The 23130-nt window shown below is 41.8% G+C and overlaps 1 protein-coding gene across 2 annotated transcripts; it reads left to right on the plus strand.

The window, feature by feature from the left end:
- The first annotated feature begins 103 nt into the window (after positions 1 to 103).
- Positions 104 to 22367, plus strand: nup37 (nucleoporin 37). 2 transcript variants are annotated; one of them, XM_084909311.1, is made up of 10 exons: positions 104 to 213; positions 1662 to 1833; positions 1914 to 2035; positions 9613 to 9685; positions 9883 to 9977; positions 19905 to 19995; positions 21410 to 21585; positions 21665 to 21715; positions 22000 to 22093; positions 22191 to 22367. In XM_084909311.1, the coding sequence occupies exons 2-10, from the start codon at positions 1678 to 1680 to the stop codon at positions 22302 to 22304; spliced, it is 972 nt and encodes a 323-aa protein (XP_084765437.1). In that variant the 5' UTR covers positions 104 to 213; positions 1662 to 1677; the 3' UTR covers positions 22305 to 22367. The 2 variants fall into 2 exon arrangements, with proteins under 2 accessions (XP_084765437.1, XP_084765436.1); XM_084909310.1 differs by lacking the exon at positions 104 to 213 and adding an exon at positions 227 to 362.
- The last annotated feature ends 763 nt before the right edge of the window (positions 22368 to 23130 follow it).

The following is a 23130-nucleotide window of genomic DNA, read 5'->3' on the forward strand; positions in this document are numbered from 1 at the left end:
CGTGTTTCAAATAAAAATTTCAGTAACGCTTATGGATTTTCTAAAGTGGTTTAGACTCCCCCCCCCCAAAAAAAAAAATCTGTCGCCATAACTAATACCCAACCACCCTCTGACATTTCTACTCGATGGTACGTTCCGTGTCGTAATCGGAAGAAGATTGAAAACATCTCAAACGCGGGCAGCGTTTCGTTCAAGGGATTCATTGAAAATAAGGTAGTAAAGTCTATCAGTTACTGCTGTATTCTGAGTTTAGACAGACCCTCACCAGTAAGGGTTAGTTACGACTGGCTGCGGTTTGACTGGTAAAAACGTCAAGCAGTGCTCCCGCATTTAAACCAGCAGCACGTTTTGCTTCTAGACAGGTGACATGCTACCATTATTATTATTCTTCCACAAAAGCCACACTAGTTTAGCTGAGATATCATATTCACCTAGTTTTCCTTTACATAAATAACATGAAAAGAAACCACCTTGTTGTAACTCAGCGAGAAAAAACTTAACTCATAAGCAGTAACACAATTTTAAGCACTGTCTGCATTTGTACTAAGTTTAAAAAAAAAAAAGGGGGGGGGGGCACTCAGTGTGTATATTGACTGCGCCGAATCTAATGTTGATCAATGTAGTTTGGTAAAACATAGCCCAGCTGTGTCCTACTTGCTGTGCATGAGTCTGTAACTACTGGGATATGAAAAACAAGAAAGTTTTTGATTGACGTTTGGTTTTTAAGATCCTTAGCAACTGTAACCCTGCAGACTTTTTTTCTTTTTTTATTGAACATAAGCAAAAATACTGATTTAGTTTAGTTAAGTTTAACTTTATTTTTTATCTGCAAGATACAAAAGAGGGTTTATAAATCCCCAACTAGTGTAGTTAACAAAAACTAAGATAAAAGTAGGCCTGAAAACAATTTTAGTTGACTGAAATAAAATCCAGTCTAGACTTTTTAAAAATATACATTCAATAAGGTCCTGGAAATGTTCTTGATATAATGGCATCAATTGCAGCAGATTTGTGTGTTGTACCTCCATGATGTGCAGCTACAACAAGTGATTGTAGCTCAGGTGGTAGAGTATGTAGGTATGATGTATGAATGTGTGTGAATGTTAGATAGAAAGATAGATGTAGAAACAAACGCTTGTTTGAATGGGTGAATGATGCATGTTGTATAAAGTGCTTTGACTGCTCTAGTAGAGTAGAAAAACGCTATATAATAACAACTCCATTTACCTCATCTAAGGTGCTCAAAATAGAAAAACAGTGGGTCTGTTTTGCATTACTTAACAGAACTGACTTATTTTAAGACATTGTAATTAACACAACATTTATTTTGTGCCTGAGTATTTTGTGCCTTTTCATTAGAAGCCCATTGATTTACCTTTAAGCGTTAAGACAAACCTAATGTTATTTATCCTAAAAGTTGGGAACTTGTTTAGTTAATCAGTTAAAAATCAAGTTAAACACAACCTTTAACAAAATAGCTTAATATCATCATATATGTAGTGTTGAGACTTTTAATTATCACAGTTATCATGACTACTGGTACATTTACCGATAATAATCTGATCAATGAAGTGATGTTCTTGTTTAAAAGTGGTTTTAAACAACAGGTATTGATGATCATCCTAATCATTTCCTATCGGTTATCCTTCTGATTCTTTCAGTGGAAGTACGCGCGACATGCAGGAGGACTCAAGCCACAGTCCCAGCTACACCGTGCCATGTGACGACTTTGTTCATGTGGTGGAGTTCAGTCCCTTCAGCTCCGGTACCCCGGCATCTCTCCTGGCCTATGGTGGAAACCAGTACGTGGTGGTGGGCACCTGCCTCTTCCAGGTTAGAGATACAGTCTCACGTGTTTTGGTTCACTGAGTGCACATCTGTTTCCTTCTCTGAATGCAACTTTGCTCCTACAGGAGGAGGATGTGGAGGTCGAGGGAGTTGAATTCAATGTTCTTCGAGCTTTTCACCATGAACTGCGTGTCGACGCTCTAGCCTGGAGCCCTGAGTCTCGGCTGGACAGGATACCCACTATCAGGTACTAGGCCACTTGCATTCCACGTGCTTTGGCCTTCTTCTGTTTTTTGTTTTTTTTGATATCCAAATCAAGTCTTTTTATTAACATCGTTCACTTTGTAGCTTGGTGGCTTGTTTAAAACTCTTCATGTAAGCGCTTTCTGAAACATGAATGAAGACACCCATGTTCAGCTTCGGGAGCTGAAGACATTCAAAACATGGGTGTTCACTTTTGAGCTTGATTGAAGTTTCTCATCTGATGTTTCTGGTTTTCGCTGGGTTAAATCAATTGCCCCCAGCTAGGGCTGGGCGATATGGCCTAAAATTCATATCGCGATATAATTTGAAGCATGTGCGGTAACGATATATATCACGATATATTCTTTTCTTTTGTATAACATGTTTTACACACTATAAGGCACACTTAAAATCCTTTAATTTTCTCAAAAATCGAGAGTGTGCCTTATGTATGAATTCTGGTTGTGCTTACTGACCTCGAACCGATTTCTGTGTGCAGAAATCTGTTAAAAAATGTTTTAGTACAACTTTGGTAAGCCGCACTGCTTTATGGATTGTCAGAGCATTACGGCTGCCGTAGTAAGGAGCTTCGCGGAGTAATCTGGGTCCAAAACTCCGTCCGCTTCAGGTCCCAAAGTCAAATGAACACTGAGAGTTAAAAACGGTCTAAATTCTTTCATCTTTAATAAAATCATCAGCGTTGCTGCTTTAGCAGGTGTAACAATTAAGTTTAACATCCATGCATCCATGAAAACAGAATTTATTAAATTTAACGGAGTTAGAAGTTAACAGGAAGTTAGCTCGCTAGTTTACACCTAAACATTTCATACCATGTTCTGACTGAGAGACTTTTGAAACTAATTGACTATGTGCGCGTTAGCATATGCTACTTCCGGTGCGGAAACTCCTGTGGGGAGCTTTGTTTCCGGTGTCCTATTCACGCCCTGTTTACGTTCCAAAACAAGTTAAGCAAATGAATGAATCAAGCGGCGATTTACATTTCTATAGATGTCTTGGGCATTTACCCAATATATCTGTAAATGATGTTCATCGACTTGTCGATATTTTTTCCCGTGCCTCAGAGCAAAAGAGAAAAGGGATTCAAATGTTATATTTCTCAGCTGTCCCTCGTTTATCGCGGGTGTTATGTTCTAAAAATAACCAGCGATAGGTGAAATCAAGTAGCCAATTTTTTTTTTTGACGGTGCAAAACGTTTGGTGGACATACAGTACTGCACTTCAGAGTCACACTGCTAGCGATCGATGCAGCGATTCTGTACTGTACAGGAGAGACGTCACGGAGGAGATCGTCTGCAGCGATCAGGACGCAGGACACAATGTGACGTAAAAAAAAACGTGCAAACTTGCACTAAAGCGAGGTGAAAGGTGAACCGCGTTATTAGCGAGGGACCACTGTAATTTTGAAGGTAAGTCACGACATACCCTTCGTAAATACTAATGTATAGAAACCCTTACCAGCAATCATTCATTTTTTGTGTGGCTTTTTTCACGGTTTGTTAACATGCTGTGTAGGTGTGTACTTGACTAGCTGATATCGACATAACGGGGAAACATCTGGTTTGACTATTCTTCACCTGTAGTTTGAATGCTGAACATTTGCCTGTTTAAATCATAAGACCAGTCACTATACAGAGATGTGCTTCTGAATGTGGATGATGTGTCTTCTGCTGCAGTAATGCAGTTCTGCTTGTGTTGAGTGATGTAAACAACTGATCGATCTAAACTCTTTAAACGTCAAAATTGATCATTAGATTTTTTATGACATAACAGTGGTGAGTGTTCCCACCTTCTCCTCTTTGTAACTTAACGCGATCTTTCCGTTTTCGAGTTTTGGACATGATTTTGGAGTATATCTTCGCAGTAGCGATTGACCGCAAAGTAAAGCTACCGGAAATGTACAACCCCACATCCGGTCTCAAACCAGGAAGTTAGCATTTTCTCGTGCACAGGGTCAATTAAAACGTACAGCTCTGCTACCACTTCCAACATAAATGAAGACAGAAAACTAAACAGCAGTGGCGTTTGCAGGGTTACTGAAGTTGGACTACCTGGTATATAATGTTGTGCTACGTGATTGATAGCGACACAGCTATGTTAGCATAACATTAGCACAGTGAAGCTGGAGGATGAACACCAACTTTTTTTCCACTCGATAAAAGTTAACGTGAGGGATTCTGGTGGTTACGGACAAATGCAATCGCACAGCAGGATGCTATACACGGGCCAAACTTCAGTCAGGAGAACAACTGAGATTTTTCATCCACAATACGAGGTTAGTTGTTAATATACTGCAACAACATGGGAATAGAACAGCTGCGAGAGAATTCAACATTAATGAATCAATGTTACGGAAGTGGAGGAAGGGCAGTTTTTGGCTTTCCCCATATTTCAAAAGTGCTTCATCTCTTTGCTATGACTTTCGCCCGCCATAATCTGCAGATGATAATGGTTGTAGCCGCTGCGATCAGTGTTGCCAACTCCTCAGTAAGGAAAATCGCTATTGGTTGTCCTAAAAGTCGCTACATGACGTCATCACCTAATTTGCATAATTGGTCATGCTAATCTAATTGTAACCTATGTTGTTGGAGAGAGAAATAACATCGTGGAAGAGACATAAAGTGAGTAAAAAACGTCCTAAATGTATTTAGAGTTTATTTAGAACTACAAATTAAATTTCTTTTAGCAATTATTGTTTTTTTTAATGTCACAATTCCAACCCTGCTCCTCCTTTTTAGCGACTTTTTTTTTTTAGAAAATAAGTCGCTAAGGGGTCTGAAAACTCGCTAAATATAGCGACAAAGTCGCTAAGTTGGCAACACTGGCTGCGATGCTTTCGACCAAAACAGGCGCAGCTTGATGACATCATCAACATGCGCTATCGCGATAGAGCGATATAGTCAAAATCTCTATCGTTAGCCAAATTTATATCGTTTCTATCATATATCGTTTATATCACCCGCATAACCTTTTTGTGTATGCTGTGTATGCTAGCAGATTCCTGCAGTTGCCTGTAGGTTTTCATGTGATATGACCACCAGCTCCAGTGGTTCCTTAGGTTGTTTAGGTTGCAACAGTTGCCTGTAGTTTTCCATATAGGTCTGCAAATGCTTGCCAACTACTAGGTGAGTGACTGTAAAATTAAACAAAATGTAATGCAAACTGGAAATGGAAAAAGTTCAGCAATGTTATTTATTAACCGGTTGGAATATATACACATTCTTACCCAAGCAACAGGTGGTTGACAGTGTCTAAGCCAATGCAACTGATGCCTTATTAGCAAAAGGCATTTGGTTGGACATTTGTAGCTCATCTGTAGGTCATGGGCCTCTTGTTACGTGAGAGGTCATGATGAGGCAGGATTAGAAGGTCTCCAGCCAACTTTCACTTCCACATTAGACATTTACGTCTTTTAACATAACAGGGTCACTGCTGTAAACACAGATTTTGGGACCAGAGAAGAGACATTTGCAGAGAAAGCACACCAGCCAGTGAAAGTAGTCATCACTGCCTCTTGCTGTCACACTGCAGCTGCCAGGATGTGAGCAAAGTTGTTTCAGGTGGCTTTGGACAGGAGGGAAGTAGCCCAAGCAAAGATTGTTAGAAAGCAAGAGTTTCCGCCTAACTGAGGCGGTGGATGGGAAGGTTTCGTGGTCCCCCTGGAGGTGTTTAGCCTTTCTGTAATTGAAAAGGAAAGGCAGCTGGCCTTCTGTGGTTTACTCCACAGGACCCTTGAGCCAGCCCTGTGACGTGCGCACTTGTTATTGCGCTGATGACTACCCACTCAGGTTCCATCCCTCCCATCAGGCTGCACGTAGCTGTGCCTTCCAGGAAAAGTACAACGTTCTCACGGGTTTGCCTCAAGTGGGGGCCCAGAGAGAGTAACAGAGAGGGGAGAAGAGGGGCCTCAAGCTGCCACCACAGCAGCTTATAATGAGAACAAGCCTGGAGACTATTAAAACCACAGACTTCAACTGAACACACACATTTTTCAGCCTTGCCTGTCATTTACTATATACAGTGGACAACATGCTGGCCTTTATCAGAGAGTTAAAGGCACAAAGAGAAGATGGGCAGAGGGACATGAGAATGACATGGCAACAAAGACCCCCAACCAGGCTCAAACCAGAGAAGCTAAAGTTCATGTTGGTGGCATTTTACCCTCAGATGCCCTCAGGGATGATTGCAGCTTGGATTACTAGGCAACCAGAAACAGACATGCATCAGTAAATTACATGCTAATATATTCTGTAGTTTGCACAGAACATATTTTAAAACTTCAGCTTGGCATCCTAGTTTGCTGCATGCATGGGTATATTTGCAAGGATGTATTCTTTTTATTAAATGTATTTTCTAAATTTATTTTCAGCAAATAATAGAAGTACTTTGACAAATAAATAACTGATGGATATTGTATTATCCTATAATTCCAACTAGGGCTGGGCTATATCATACCGTTCACGGTAATACCGGTGTAATGTTGGACAATGATAAGAAAATGAAATATCGCGATAGAATATGGGGGAAACGCGCATGCGCAGTGCCTTTGTTTACATACGCACATGGCTGCGACGCAGAATGAGAAGAGCGAAAGTGGATCGTTAAATGAAACGGATGAACCAGAATTGGTTTGTAAAAATGCTGCAACTTCAGTGGTGTGGAACTGGTTTGGCTTTCGTCCGTCAGATATACAACAAAGCACTACTTTTGGTAGCGCATGCTAGTGGGCCGTCGTTATTACCGTGTTTTTTGGGAGATACGGCACACTTAAAATCAATCCTTTGATTTTTCTGAAAGTCGACAGTGCCCCTTATAATCCCGTGTGCCTTATGTATGAATTCTGGTTGTGTTTACTGACCTCGAAACGATTTTATGTCGTACACGGCGCTTGAAAATCTGTCAAATGTTTCAGTACGACTTTGCTAAGCTACGAAGCCGCACCGCTTGATGGATTGTCGGAGCATTACGGCTATCGTAGGCAGGCGCCTCGCGGAGTGATACGTACTGTGCTTCAACATAATATTACCGTATTGTGTGTGTATGACCTCTTTTTAAGTTCTGTGGATATTATACATGGTTATGCTGAGGATATGTCGGCCAATTTCCACTGGAAATGCCTTTTGGTTAAACTGTCAGCAAGGATTTGCATTTGCACTGTAAAATTTTTATATAGCCTTAATGCATTTAAAAAGCTGCTTGTGTAAGTGCAAAATACATTGATGTTTTTTTTTGTTTGTTTTTTTGCACTAATAAAGTTATGGAGTTGTACAGTATTTTGTCTAGTGTCAATTATATCGTCAGTTATATGTTATCGCAAATTTTCAAATGTATATTGTGATAAATATTTTTGGTCATATTGCCCTGCTCTAATTCCAACTCTACTCTCTTGGGGTCCATCTGGTAATCTTCTACTCAGGAGCTTTCATTGTTTCACAAAGAGTTATTATAGTTTTGTATTTTGTGATTGGTTTTTATTAGTATTTTATCCTAACATTTTATTTACATTTGGTTTAATTCAGCCTCGCTTTGTCAGATAAAAAAACTAAACCACAGTTCTTACTCCTCCACATCAAAAGTAGGCAGCTGAGGTGGTTCAAACATATCTTACCAGAAGGAGGTCAGGGGGCAGACACATGACACGCTGGAGAGATTTTATCTCTGATCTTGGAATGGCTCGGTGTTCCCATGGAAACGTTGGAGGAGGTGGTTGGGAAGAGTGAGGTTTGGACATCGCTGCTGCCCAAACGACCTGAACCAGGTTAGGCAGGATAAGTTGCAGTGTTGGTAATGTAAGAAGAGACTCAATAGCATTAAAATGGGGGGAGTCTAAGAAGAGGCATGGTCTGATATCCCGCGTTGGTTTTGTTCCTTGAACACCAAGGTTAACATTGTGATATGATGTTATCACTTTGCGATGTATTGTTTTGGTGTTATTGACACACCATCATACCGCACACCAAACCCTAACCATGTCCCTAACAGCCATGTTTTTGTTTTTTGTTTTTATATTTTCTTTTTCCAGAGTTTTAACTTTTTTTCCATGTCACAGAACTAATAACATTGTGATTGACCAAGATTAATTGTGATGATTCAGGAAGAACGGCAACATGGGGGATATCAAATACACCCAAGGCAGAGAAGCCCAGACCTCCCTGACCACGTCTTTCAGCTCTTCTGGGGGAACACCAAGGTGTTATCAAGCCAGCCGGGAGATGCGACCTCTCCAATGCGTCCTTTTAAAAATGAAGTTCAAGTTTTATTCAGCTCTATCTGAAAGTCTTAGTGTTTGACGACATAGCTCCTGGAATCACTAGGACGCTGGGGACAGACCACTGGGCTTGCACCCATAACTACTGTCTGACGTACTGGACCCATGTGGTGCTTCTTGCGCGTTGCGGACCCACAGAAGGCCAGGTCCATATTTTGTCTTTGGGCTGCGTCCAACTGGCCCTCATAGGCTAAGGCCCGGCTACCAGGCGCTCTTTCTTGGACCCCTCTCCCCGGGCTTGGTTCCAGGGGGCCCTGGTAACCCTATCCTGAGCAAAGCAAACTGGCTCCTTGTTCTCTTGTTCATAAGGGTCGTCTGAATCACTCTTTGTCTGGTCTCTTGCCCAGGACCAATTTGCCTTGCAAAACCCAACTAGGAGCAAATGCCCCCTCAACATAGCTCCTGGGATCAGTGGGGCACAGACCTCCCCACCACAATAAAGCAGGGATTCATAAATGCCATTACAAGATGAAAGGGGAAAACATTCACATATGCATACAGTATATAGACTCTAAATGTTGCTTCTTTTTTTAATGTAAAACATCAAGCCAAGATTCTGCTAATTTTGGTCAAGCAGACCTTTCAAAGATGTTCTCACTTTCAAAAACCTGTCCTGTTTCAGCCTCTGTGGGGTTAAAATGATGGCACGAGGTAGAGTGAGTTTATGTCAACAAAACAAAAATTCACTGGAATTTCCCCTTTTTATTCAATGGGAATGGCTTTGACATTTAATTTCAAAAAAAGGCAAAACGCCAGCATGTGTTCCATGTTTTACAACAAACACTAATACGCAGGTTGAGAGGGCCTGTCCTAATATAATCTAATCTACTGTAGCAGTAAAACCCTGGAGCACGTTAAGGCTGTTTGTAGTGACATCATGCCAAATCCATCTGTGCCTGTGCTCGAAAATGTGTGAACTGCTGTCTGTTTATTCTGGTGATATGTGTGTGTTTTTCTTGTCATAAGTGAGTTAGTGTAATTGTGTGAATAATTGCAGGCGCTGGTATATACGAGGACTGATTAGAGGGGAAAGTCCTCTGCCTGGCTCTGCACAGGTTTTTTTGAACAGAAGCGTGCGCAAATGGCGTGAGGATTCTTATTTTTCTACGTGTTTATCTTAGCTTGCAATCAGAATCTCCCTGGCAGTGTTTCTACTGATCGGCGTCCAAGTTTTTACCACACACACACACACAGTCTCATCCAGAGGTGTCAGTGTAGGCGGTTGCATGATGTCGTTTGTCATCGGTCTGACTGTTTTGATGCTCACTCTGTGTTTTTATGTCCTCTCTTTGCAGGTTGTGCACGGCTGCAGCTGACAGAAAGCTACGCCTGCTGACTTCTGATCTTCAGGATAGGCATGAACTTAAGGTAATGCAACATCTGGAGCACATTGGCCACAACTGCGCTTGTCATTAGGCATCAAACTTGCGCTGCTTAGTGCTGACGTTCAGTGCTTAGCGATAGAGGAAGTAGTTAAACTGCTAGAAAACATTCATTTAACAACTTATTGATTGGTATATTTTCTGTTTTAGTTCACACGTTTGTTTTTCCCATGCTGTCACTAGGTAATGGAGGGTCACACCAGCTACATTAACCATTTGGTGTTCGAGCCCATGGAGGGGAAACAAATTGCTTCCGTCAGTGATGACCACACTTGCAGGTCGAACCCGTTTTATTTCCATGTGTGTGTGCGTGCGTGTGTGTGTTCCCAGCTTCTGATTTTCAGTTCTGTTCTCTGTTAATGGTGCAGAAAGTTCTGACAGTGTTTCCACAGTGAAACACGATGCTAAGCACAACATGCTCCAGTGTGACTGTGCGTAAGCACAGAGCTGCTTTGTAGCTTTTCTAGCTAATTGGTTAAATATGGAAATCCAATTAGCTGCAGAAAGATTTTCCTCTCTCTAAAGGGGGGTGGGTGCCCGTAACAGGGTCCCCAAAATTTCCTTTTCAATTAAGGCGAGAGGAGGGGAAAAAGTGTATCAGTAGCTGGGGTCACCACAGGGACAACCCCTGTAACATTGTGCAGCTGGTTCTGCTGCAACATATAAGCACGTCATTTAGCTTTTACTTCTAGATGCCCACTTCAGCCACATAGCCGTTAGTATTAGCTGTCCTGGAGGTAGTTAAGTCATATGCTTTTAGCTAGTTATTTCAGCTAGTGTTGCTTTTTGTTTCAAATGGCAGCAGCAGTGTAGAAACTCTAATATTTTTAGATTCAAACAAAAAAATGCAGGTAGGTGGAGATAACGGACTGGATATAAAGATGAACATAGCTACTCTTACACCACCTGTCATGGAATAAGGGGTGACTAAGTAAATCAAGACTGTGGACACATAGTAACGACTTCATGCACCAAATCATACTCTTCTTTATGTCAACCGGTTGGGGAATATCTTGAATAATATGCGCACAACATCACATGAGAAACGTCAATCAAGTCATAAATTGAGTTAGGAGTAGGCTTGTTTTCACATAGTCTTTTTATACAGTTGGACCTGATTGAGTCGACACCTTCTGGCTAATAGAAAGAAGAAAAAGTTTTGTTTTTCGGACCTGACTGTAGACTGCATATGTAGCTATGTTTCTCTGTGAAGACCTCCGCGAGGCCTTGTAGATCTCAGAAGGGAGTCTGGTGTGGGAATGGAGAGTAGACCTTTAACTGAGGAATCCAGTGTCCGGGATGGGGTGTAGGGGAGGAGAAGGTTCTGATAATTACTGGATTTGTAGCTGAGAAGAAGGATTTTACAGGAGACTTACCTTGACTGGGAGCTGGTGGGGCTGATGGGTTAGCAGGACTTGGTGCAAAGAACTTTCTAGAGCAATGGCTTGGAAGCCACAACCAAGAGTTCAGCCTTATTGTTGTTCAGTTAGAGAAAGTTGGTTGACATCCAGATTTTGATATCTTCCAGGCAGTGAATCCAAAGCAGAAATACCTTCAACATGCATTTTTTTTACTGTCTAGTCTGGTTGCTGAAAGACTTCAAGTGTTATAGAAGTCTATTTGAAACTCATTTCCCTTGCTCTGTGACCTCAGTAAACACTTTCCACATGGCTTTATGATCTCAGTTGCTAGTTTCAGGCCTTATCAAATAAAAAGTGAAGATTATCATAATTTTAAGAGTTACAAACGAGCACTATCTAAGTCCTTCCTGTCTTGTTCTTATTTACACAGGTAGAGCCATGCCTTGCTTTTCGTGTCTGGTTTCAAAACACCAGGATATGAAAGCCCAGGCATGCAGCTAACCACTACCAATACCTTGTTGGCATTTACTGCCACATCGCAGACAGTCCTTTATCATGCTGCCATTAAGAGAGAGTTTAATCTCATATTCTGAAGTATAAAAAAATGCTATTAATACCTGTACCTGTTGATGTGGATTCTGAGGTGGAGGATATTTTTCCAATAATTTATTGTGAAACTATGTGCGTTTGCGTTAGTATTGTATGATTTTATTTGTCTTGAGAGTCACACTGCATTATAACCCAGCATTTTTTTTTAAATATACAGTGCTTTGAAAAAGTATTTATATATTTTTTTTATATAATTATGGCATAATTTCTTAGATTTTCTCCGTATTTGTCACACTTACTTCTTACACATCATCAAACAAATACTAATATTAGATCTCCAAACCTACCTCCCTATGTGGAAAAAGTAATTGCCCCTTAAACTTAATAACTGGTTGTTCCACTCTTGGCAGCAAGAACTGCAATTAAGCATTAATTATCAAACATCAGTTATCATAGAGTCTTTCAGATCATCGTGGAGGAATTTTAGCTGATTTTTCTTTACAGAAGTTTACAACAGAAGTTGTTTTTTTTTTTCAACTGCATTGAATGGTTTTCCAGATGCTTCGGCCTGTTTAAGGTCATGCCAAAGCATCTCAATCAGATCTAAGTCTGGACTTTGACTTGGCTCGTGTGTTTCAGATCATTGTCCTTCTGTGTAACTTGAGGGCTCTTGAGCTTCAGGTCATAAACTGATGGTCAGAAATGTTCTGGAAGAGAGCAGAATTCATGTTTTCATCAACTACAGCAAGTTAACCTGAAGCAGCAAAGCAGCCCTACACCATCACACTCACAGCAACATGTTTGACTGTTGCTGTGATGTTCTTTTTATGAACTGCTGTGTTAGTTTTATGTCAGATGTAACGGGACTCAAACCTTCCACAAAGTTCAGCTTTTGTGTCGTCAGTCCACAGAACATTTTCTTAGAAGTCTCGGAGATCATCAACATGTTTTTTGGCAAATTTGAGATGAGCCTTTGTGTTCTTATTGGTCAGCAGTGCTTTTCTTCTTGAACTCTCCCATGGATGCCATTTTTGCCCAGTCTCTTTCTTATTGTTGAATTATGAACTCTGACCTTAACTGAGACAAGTGAGGCCTGCAGTTCTTTAGCTGTTGTTCTGGGTTCTTTTGTGACCTCCTAGATGACTCATCGATGCACTCTTGGGGTAATTTTTGTCGGCTGGCCGCTCCTGGGAAGGTTCACCGCTGTTTCGAGTTTTCTCAATTTGTGCATAATGGCTCTTACTATGGTTCGCTGGAGTCTCAAAGCTTTAGAAATGGGTTTGTAACCATGACTTTGTTTCTCAGCTGTTTCTTTAGATTGTGTATGATGTGTTACTTTTTGAGTGATTCTTTTGCAACCTGCTTCTCTGTAAGAAACGATAAAGGGGCAAATAATTTTTCACAGCCCTTTAGCCGGTCAGTTTTTGACTGTCAGCAGCGTAGTGATCCCCCTGTCCATTCACATCTGAACAAGTCTCCTCAACTCTATTCCTCTGCTCCCTCTGCCAAGTGTCCAGAGAAAACAGGAGTGCGCCCTCTCTGCTGAAAGATTTAAATTCTGTCATGTTGAGAAAATATGGGACGCAGGAGGAAGACAGAGGAGGAACAAGGGATAGATCAAGTTAACAGGAGACGACCTTCCAGTCAGCCCACACAAACTGAGCCTCGATATGAGAACAGGAAAGAAAGGGAGGGAGGGCTCTATCTGCATGTATAGACTCATGACCTCTCCATCAGTCTGTTAGCTTTGGCTGGAGTGCCTCTACTATAAGTTTGTTTAGTGTTGTCATCACTGTCCCCTGCAGCTGTGGGACCTCTGCTGTTTCCAGTATGCAACCTGACGCTGGAGCAGCAAGGTGGGGAACCAGACTGCACTTCCTCAGAGATGGAGTCTTGCTTCATGTAGTCTAAACAACTCATGGTGTCAGTGTAGGTGGAAAGGGTGTGGGTTATGCCACCTAGAGATCACGAGGGCACACTGCAGGGTTCTGAGAGGATTTGGGGCTGACTGAGTTCACCGCTGAACTCAGGAAAACGCCCACCTGCTGCTGCTGCATTATGTGTATGGTTTAAAGCAGTATATCCTGTTCTCACTGATAATCCGTTTGTTTTTTCCTCAATCCCTCATCTTGTGTAAGGGGAGAAAAAATTACAGTACTGTGATAGCCTGTCCTCGATTACTGGTTCCCAACCTTATTGGGTCCCTATAAGATTAGTTCAAATAACCCTCTGTAACCCCACCCACTCAACATGTTCTGAATTTGTTGTCATGGATTACAAACCTGACCTTATTCAACACTTTTAGTTACATAAAGGTGGATATTCTGTTAATGTGGGCAGCTTCCATTACTACTGCCTTTTTTAAAAAATAAGTAATCTTGGAAGTTGGGAAAATTGTGTGAATCCTGTGTGATCATGTGTTTTAAAGTCAGTAGAGCGTAAGAAATGCTATTTTTATAAAACATTTAATCCATTTTTTTTGTTTCTCGCTCTGTCAACAACTAAATAAGTCGTTAACCAACATTTTCCACCTTTCTCAGTTGTTTCTGGGTCTTAAGAGAGCATTCCTGCCACCTTTTCACAATCTGGACCACATTTTTTTTAGATCAGTCTTAGCTTATAAAGAAGAAGCTAGATGTTTCTAGATTATCAAGATTCAGTGTTGCTCCCTGCTAACAGATTTGTCAAATTACAGATGTTGTGCCTGACTGATATTTTCTCATAGATTTATATAGGAACTGAAATATTTTTGCAATTATAGCTATCGCCACCTGGGGGCTTTATGGGAAAAAAAAAAAACAAAACACACAAAAAACAGCCATGTCCATCTTTTATATACAGTATATGGTTCCAGCTGTCCTTTTAGCCTCATCAGAAATGGTGTTACTGGAAGGATGAATGTCAAGAAGCCATTCTAAAGGAAGGAAAACCGGGAGAAAGGCTGAGGTATGCCAAATTATTCAAGAACTGCACTGAAAATCACTGCACTGATGAAGTGATGGATCCAAACTTGAAATATGTACGGCTTTAGGAGAGAGGTACAACAGTGAGTATCTGGAGCCATTGTAGAACACGGTGAAAGCCCTTTCATGGTTTTGGGGCTTGAGTTCAGCCAGTGATGGTGGGGATCTTGTCAGATTTTTAACCACCGTACAAAACCACCTGGAAAGCATCTGGTTATCAACAGCTTGAATGATTTCAAACACTCTGCCAATGCAGTAAAAACATACCTGAATAGAAAAACACACAAGGGAACACCATCAGTCATGGATCGGCCTCCCCAGAGCCTGAACCTCAACATTATCTTAACAGACAACTGAAGAAAAGGCAGAAACATCCAAAGAAGAGCTCTGAATGTCCTTCAAGAAGCCTGGAGAACTATTCCTGGAGACTACTTAGTAACTGAGTTCAGGTTGTGTGGAAGAACAAGGGAAGTCACACCAAATATTGACTTTTCAGTTTGTTAGCCGTATATATTTGTGTTCCCTGTTCATGTAGTGACCCTTCAAGGTACCAGAGATATGATTCTTATTTCTCACCTTTGATTATTTATTCTATTCTCTAAAACAAATCGGGTCACACAGTGCTAACGGCATTTCCCGTTTCCTTCATTTATCCGAAACCCCAAAAAACCACAACGCTCCAACCTTACTGTTTGCTCACTCAGATCACTTCCAAGTTCCTTTTCATCTCTGTTGTTGTACATGGAAGCAGAGAGTTATTGCTTGATGTAGTGTGATGCAATAACAGTGCTTTATCAGAAGAGGTGATGCGTGTTTTCGTGTCTCATGTCTTTCACCTCATTCGGCAGAGGTTATGTTTTTTTGGGGAGCTGGCGTTCTCCATTTGAAGGGGAGAGCGGTTGACCGCAGTTTGGCCGTTGGTGGTGTAGCGTGCAATTGAGCTCTGCTTGGCTAGTGGTCTAAAAGAATAGGGTTTAGTCGTTGTTTTCCTCATGTGGTCTGGGGGTTTTTCCTCTCTCTTTTCTTTTTTCCCCCCTCCTTCATTCTCCACAATGGAGGCCCAGGCTGCACATGGGCAGAGGAGAGAAGCTTAGAGTTTTGACAGCACCCTATCCTACTGCCTGCACGGGAGACGAGGCAGGAAAAGTTGAGTGTTTACTGTGGTCTTCATCTGAGACGGGGCATATCCTCCCCTACACCGCACCGCTGAGGACATCAATCTCTCCAACAACACACTTGACATTTAGATAGTCTTTGGAGGTACTTTATTACATGATGTCTTTTGCATGACCTCATCAGTCAGCGCCTTCCCATGCTTCACAAGCATTTGTTTTATATTCCCAGAAACACTTGCAGCCTTCCCTGTGCCCCCATCTCCACCTTTTCTTCTAGTTCAGATGTGGTTAACCGTAGATCCAGGTCTCAGGAACCGCAGCTCTCTCGGTCCAAGTGATTCATTACATCCGTGGTGTTGCTGAGCTGCTTTTGCGATCATACATCTTATTTAGCTGCTGGAGCCATACTCTAATTAAGATTGGTCCTAATCCTCCAGAGCTCTCTGTTTCATTTGCATAAAGTAGGATGCTGTTCAACTTTTCTCCGCCACGCTTCCCCAGCTGACGTGCGTTTTGCCGCCCTACACTGTATACCACAGAAAATGAATGGCAGCGGGCCGCCCACAGCGAAACATTTGCTGTAATGCAAGTGGAGCATAACACCAACTCAGGCGAGGGTGCTTAGCCCCCTACCTCCATTCCACTCCAACCCACCTTCCTCTGCCCCTGCTGTCATAGCTCAATGTAATATGAGGCTGGCGTTTTTTCTGTAAGAGTCCAGTATAAGTCTGTCTGTCTTCAAAGCTTCAAGGCCCAAATCTGAGAAAAGAGCCCATTTTCCCTGGAAAAGGATGAAGACAGCTGTACCCTGCTGCAGATTAGAGGAAACCATGAACTTCAGTGAAAAGACGCCACCCATTATTTACTCACCAGCCTTTTACTGTGAAAGCCAGGCATGTTTCCACAAAGCTGCAGATTTATTGAAAAATCAAAATCTTTTTTAAAGATGATTTTGGTGTGTGGGAACTAGAGATCCCAGGTTTTCCAGTTTGGATTTGTTGGCTTAGTCTATCTGCTGATATCAGTATCAATCCAGTGTTAAAGTAACAATGCTATATTCCTAACTCCAACACGATTCACCAGTCTGGCATTAGTGGGTATCTTTGCTGCTGTGATCTTTATAGCAACAACAACCAGCAACTCACAAATACAGGTAACCAAATTTCGTGCTGAAGACCAGAGATGGGCAGTAACGCGTTACTGTGATCCGATTACTTTTTTCAAGTAACGAGTAAAGTAAGGGATTACTATTGCAAAAAAGGTAATTAGATTACTGTTACTTTCCCGTAAGCATGCTGCGTTACTGTGTTACTAAAACCGTGATTTTTTTTTTGCGAGGGTGTCTCATGACAATGACAATAAGCGAGTGTGACGTTCGTGGCAACAGCTGTGTGCAGATCAACAATGGATAATATGTCGAGTGCGGGAGAGAGTATGAGCGTGCAGCGTTTAAAGCGTGGAAGTACTGACCTTACTTGGAGTTTGATTCCGTAAAAAGTGACAAAAACATTAGCGTCCGCTGTTCATTGCGTGGGAAGAAAACTTCTTTTTACAGCGAAAAAAACCCTAAACTTCCGAGCAAGCACGGACAGTACGCTGCCACGGGAATGTGAAACTCCCAGATCCTTCCACTGACCGCTACGACACACCTGCACCAGGGCAAACCTCCGCCTACCCCACTCCTGCTATACAGGTGAAAATAGAGCAACAGGACTGCTGAGTCCTTGATTTTATTTATTTTACGTGCATTTATTTGAAAGACTGAGTGTAAACACAAAAAAATATTTTATTTTATGTGCTGGAATGTGCAGAAAATAGGTTTAAATGTTAAACAAATTTCTTCCAGTCAGAGAATGTTGCATATAATTTAATGTTTGCTTCATGCGTAAAGTTAAAAGATTAAAACTAATAAAACAAGTTTTAAAAAGAGACTTTTTCATTTGATTACATTTTATATGATGGATTATGCAGAAAAAAATAGAATTGGACTGAAAGATCTATCGCTTTATCACCTATTCAGGTTGTAAATCATTTTTTTAAAAAGTAACTAAGTAACTAATTACTTTTGAAATAAGTAATCAGTAAAGTAACGGGATTACTTTTGCGGGGAAGTAATCAGTAATTAGTTACTGATTACTTTTTTCAAGTAACTTGACCAACACTGCAGAAGACAAGAGTCAGATCAACAGGAACAATATCCATCCATCCATTTCCTTTCACACTTCCAAAGAGGTTATAGTAGCGGCAGGCAGACCGAGGTATTCTGAACGTCCTTCTGCCCAGATGTTTTTTCCCTGTGTCTTCTGAGAGATTCTGAGACACCATCAGCCCAGATGAGATTTATGGTCATCAGCCACTTTATTGGTTAAATCTGTTCCACTGCTTATTAACACGAATATCTAATCAACCAATCACATGGAGGCAACTCAGTGCATTTAGTTAGTTAGATATGGTCAGACCAAGCATTAGGATGGTGAAGAAGGTGATTTTGAACGTGTCATGGTTGTTGGTCTGAGTATTTAAGAAACTGCTGATCTGCGATCTCTAGGGTTTACAGAGAATGGGTCTGAAAAAGAGAAAATATATGAGTAAGTAGCAGGTCTTTGTGCAAAATGGCCTTGCTGATGTCAGAGGACAATGGCCAGACTGCTGCGAGCTGATAGGACAAAAAAACAAAACAAAAAATCGACAGTAACTCAAATAACTACTCACTACAACCATGGAATGCAGAAAAGTATCTCTGAACGAACCGCACGCGCATCAGATGGCCTGCAGCAGAAGACCACACTGGGTACCCCTCCTCTGAGCGAAAAACAGGAAACTGAGGCTGCAACCCACATAGGCTCACCAACATTAGACGATAGATTAGAAAAATGTTGGTCTGATGAGTCCCAGATTCTGCTCTGACATTCAGATGGAAGGGTTAGAATTTGGTAAAACCAACATGACAACTTGGATTTTATCCTGTCTGATATTGACTTATCAGGCCAGTGGTGATGGTGTAATGGTGTGGGGGTATATCTTCTTGGCACACTCGTGGTTCTTTACTACCAATTGAGCATTGTTTAAACACCATAGTGTGCCTTTCTTCCGATGGCTACTTCCAGCGGGATAATGCACCATGTCCATGACAGTGAGTTCACTGTGCTCTAATAGCCTCCACAGTCACCAGATTTCCATCCAAAAGAGCTTCTTTGGGATGCTTTGGAATGAGAGAATGACATCATGGATGTACAGCCGACAAATCTGTAGCAACTGTGTGATGAATCTATGCCATGAAGAATTAAGGCAGTTCTTAAGGTAAAAGGGAGTCCAACCCATTGCTAGCAAGGTTTATCTAATAGTCTCTCCAGTGAATTCTGGGACTACCAGGGGCATGTCTAGAGAACTTTACATGGGAGGCATTCTGATCAGTCCAGACAGCTTGCAGCCAGCAGTAACCCATTTCGACCTTGTTTACTTGGTCATTTATCCAGACTCCTGAACACAAGTGGAGGCTGGAACGTAGACAACTGATAAATCAAGAGCTTCACCTTTAGGCTCTCTTTAACACAACATCTGCATGCAGTTTCATGGTCCACCCTCCCTTCACTCAAGACAAGATGATGGTGCAAGTTGAGGGAGTTTGATAACTACTGCAAACATACACAGCTGCCGCAAACACAGAACCATATCAGCCATATCTCATCCAAATATTGGATCATTGCATGCCTTAATAGGAATAAGAAAACTCAGGGCATTATATTTGCAAAGGTCAAGGCTGTGTGTGCCATTATGCTTTTGCATTTAGCACTACTGAGAAAGAAACCTTTGGAAGGTCAATTCGTTCTAATGTTATGTAAGGGCTAAGGGTGGCTCAAAATCCGATGCTATTTTTAGGCGCCTGCTCTAAAGCCCCATCTTTGCTGTTAATTAAGAGGTAGTGGATTTTTGTTTTTGGATTTTAGGCCAAGAACAGTTCACGTGTCAAACTGAATCAATCCGTAGCACAACTAATTAGAAATGATTAGAGCCCTGTGTTTTTTTTACCTCCTACACAATAATGAGACAGTTATACAGGTTTTGGCAATTAATTCTCACAGCACTTGCAAACACAGTGTCAGTTCCAATACTCTGGAAACAAAGTGGGTCAAACAAGGTGCCTCACTCTGAGATCGCTCTGCATTTTGTTGGTGTCCATTTTAATCTTTGTTGTCCACGTGAATTCATGTCTGCAGGGTGTGGGACCTGGATGGGAATGAAAGCGCTACTTTCCGGCTTCAGTCTCCTGGCATCAGTGTGTGCTGGCACCCAAAGGAAGTCTTTAAGGTAGGAGTTGCCTACTCTAAATCTGAGGTAAAACCCCTGAGTAGTATAGATGGTTTACAGTTGGAGGGTCAGGTGTGAGGTCAACTTTATGGATGCCCTCACTCCTCCGAGACATCCTCATTGTTATCAGAAACACTTGAAGTTCATGTGGGTGGTCAGATAAGCCAAATAAAAGATTCTGCCCAGCATTCAAATATAGATTTTGTTGTGAAATATCTTGATGTGGTGCCCAAAGCACACATGTGGGTAAAAGTGCTTCAACAAGCCACAACAAAAAGCCTGCTGAAGTGTACAGAGGAGGGTGAGGAACAAAAAAATATAGTTTTTAAATCCTTTCATAATGTTGCAGAGTCCAACAGAGTTCATTCTGCTTAATTTCTACTTTCTATACTGTTGCATGCTGGGACATGCTCTAATCTGTAGTTTAAGTGATATATTGCACATCATATACATAAATCAGTATATATTTCACTGAAGCTCCACATCTCTAAACCACTGTCTCTGTAAATATGGTTTCTACTGCATAAAAAGCAAGTGAGATTAAATGACTGAATGATTGGGCAGCTCTTATGTGAAAAAATATGTTGTTCCACAGATTAGGAGCCACCACCGAAAAGGTCCTATCGCCTCTGCCTTTGAGCCTGGAAGTAGTAACATCCAAGAACAATTGGTTCCTAGACCTCAGTGCGTTGGTAGACGTGTAGAGCTTCTACGCCAAAACACTAAGGCTCTTAAAAACAAGTAATAAAATTTTAAACTGGATCCCGAGATGGACTGGAAACCAGTATAGGGAGGCCAATACAGGTGTGATGTGGTCATGCCATTTCTTTACTGTCAGAAGGCGAGTTGCTCCATTTTGTAGAGCCTGGAGGCTACGAAGTAACGACTTAACAAAGCCAACGTACAAAGAATTAAAACACTCTAATCAAGAGGTATGAAAGGTGAGAATTGCTCTCTCAAAGTCATGTTGAAGGAGATTGGCCTTCACCTCACTGAAGAGATGTAATTGAAAAAAAGCTCATCTTAATTGTTTCCCTGATAAAGACGTTTCACGACCTTCACGGTACCCTTAATGATGAGTTTTGATGCCTCAGTGTTTTATGCCCATACTGTAAAATATGTCCAGTAGCGAGTGTATCACTGGCATTTATGTGACCATGAAAAAAACAAGTACCATAATTTTTAGGAAATCTCTATGAACTGACAGGATATTTGGTACCAGTTGTTTTCTGTTCATATAACCTTGGTACAGAGGTTTAGTTGTGCTCCAGGACCCACCATGCATCCGTGTCATCTTTGCTACCTTTGTTGCAACCAAAACGAGCACCACTTTCAGAATAAAGCATGAATTTGGTGCAGAAGTACAAAGTGTTGTGAAATCCATGATACATTCATTACGTCCTGTGCTCTCTAGTTAATGGTGGCAGAGAAGAAGGGGACGATTCGCTTTTATGACATGGTCACCCAGCAGGCCATCCTGTCACTGGAGAGCGAACCGCTCATGTCGGCAGACTGGTGCCTCACCAACACGATCAAAGTAGGCGGGGTGTCGGGCAGCGACTGGCTGATCTGGGATATAACTCGATCCAGGTGAGAGGATGTGTGGTGCTGATGTTGCTCGAGGTATTGATTTGGGATGTGTCTAAGTCACGTTTTTTGTTGTTTGCAGTTACCCACAAGAAAAAAGACCAGCTCACATCGATAAAGCACGGCTGTTTAGGTGAGGAAAGTTCTGCCATAAGCCTTATTGCTTCGGTTCATACCTGCTCAGGTTTCTCCTTTAAATCTGGTCAGTCTGTGATTGGCTAAAAAATATTTTAATTTTATTGAAATTGAAAGATTTGGAGTTTTCTTTTTGGTCTTTTACAAAGACCTGAATTGGTTGGCATCACGGAAGAAACTTTCATGATTTAACACAAGTCAGTTTCAGGAGGATGATTTTATATTTCAGACAGTAATTCTCCAATTGTGTGAAGGCTTTCAGGACATTGTTCTTCTCTCCAGGTGGTCTCGAGCCAATGAAAACCTCTTTGCCACAACGGGATGTCCAGGAAAGATCAACACTCAGCTGATCATCCACCATCTCGGCCACCCGCAGGTCTGTGTGTGCTGATCTTGTTATGGGTTTTGTTTCTAATTAAATTTAATTTGCTTTCCAACCATCAGCTCACGTCACACACCTCATGTCGTTACAGCCGGTGGCGATCGGGTCGGTGACTGTCGGATCAGGCCTCAGTTGGCACCGGACGCTGCCGCTCTGTGTGGTCGGCGGCGACAGGAAGCTTTGCTTTTGGATGACTGAGATGTAGACATCTGTTGTGGAAACCTGCGTCCTGTTTCTGTTTGTGCTCAATAAAATATTTTTCCAAGTATTCGTGCAGTTTGTGTGGAATTTGATGGGAATTGGCTGTATGCTCGAGCTTTGTTCTTCTCATTTCTGACCACCCGTTCAGGTCAGCTACAGATAAACGGCAGGATTGTCTGGTTTATGCCGAGAACTTGTTTTTCATTTCTCAGAGGAATGACTTACATCAGTTGTCTGTTATGTCCTGCCAAGAGAGCCGTAGTTCAAAGGAACGTGTCCGAGTGCCAGCTCTACACTTCACCAGTCAACGTTGTCCTCGTACAGGTGTTTTCTCTCCCTCTTGGCTTCTGAATTTTCTTACTATCCACGGCGGACCTTGAATCATATCACGAAAAGTGTAAGCACGGGAAAAGCTCAGGGAGGCTCTCAAGTCTGAGGTCATTTCAGGTTATCTTCAGCTTCAAACTGAGCAGTTACGTGAGGATTTAGGAAGAGGAGCAGATGTGCCTCACCTGACCTTAATGAAGACTCGGGATGACTTGGCAGCTGCTCGCAGTAGAACAAAGACTCATTGTACCATCACAGGAATGCCTGCGAGTTTTCAAAGCGGTTGTACAGCCGCTCAACTGCAGCGGGTGCTGGTGTAATTAAACTGATCATGAATCATTCGAGGTGGCAGGTGATCACTTCAGCTTCCACCTCAATGCACGAGCTTTATTTCAACGTGAACGTCAGCTCAAACACTGGGTTATATTGGACGCCGACGTCGGTGTGACAGACCAGGAGCGAGCACCACTCTTTCAAACCAGTCCATCAGCCTCCTATATTTC

The sequence above is a fragment of the Perissodus microlepis genome, chromosome 17, assembly GCF_051167445.1.
Source record: "Perissodus microlepis isolate ML-2025 ecotype Zambia chromosome 17, ASM5116744v1, whole genome shotgun sequence".
Lineage (NCBI taxonomy): Eukaryota > Metazoa > Chordata > Actinopteri > Cichliformes > Cichlidae > Perissodus > Perissodus microlepis.

Excerpts from the sequence above, each read along its gene's own strand:
- nup37 (XM_084909311.1), top strand. The coding sequence starts at position 1,678 with ATGCAGGAGGACTCAAGCCACAGTCCCAGCTACACCGTGCCATGTGAC. Across the intron at positions 1,834-1,913 it reads TGGGCACCTGCCTCTTCCAG|GAGGAGGATGTGGAGGTCGA; the intron begins GTTAGAGATACA and ends TTGCTCCTACAG. Across the intron at positions 21,586-21,664 it reads TGGGATATAACTCGATCCAG|TTACCCACAAGAAAAAAGAC; the intron begins GTGAGAGGATGT and ends TGTTGTTTGCAG.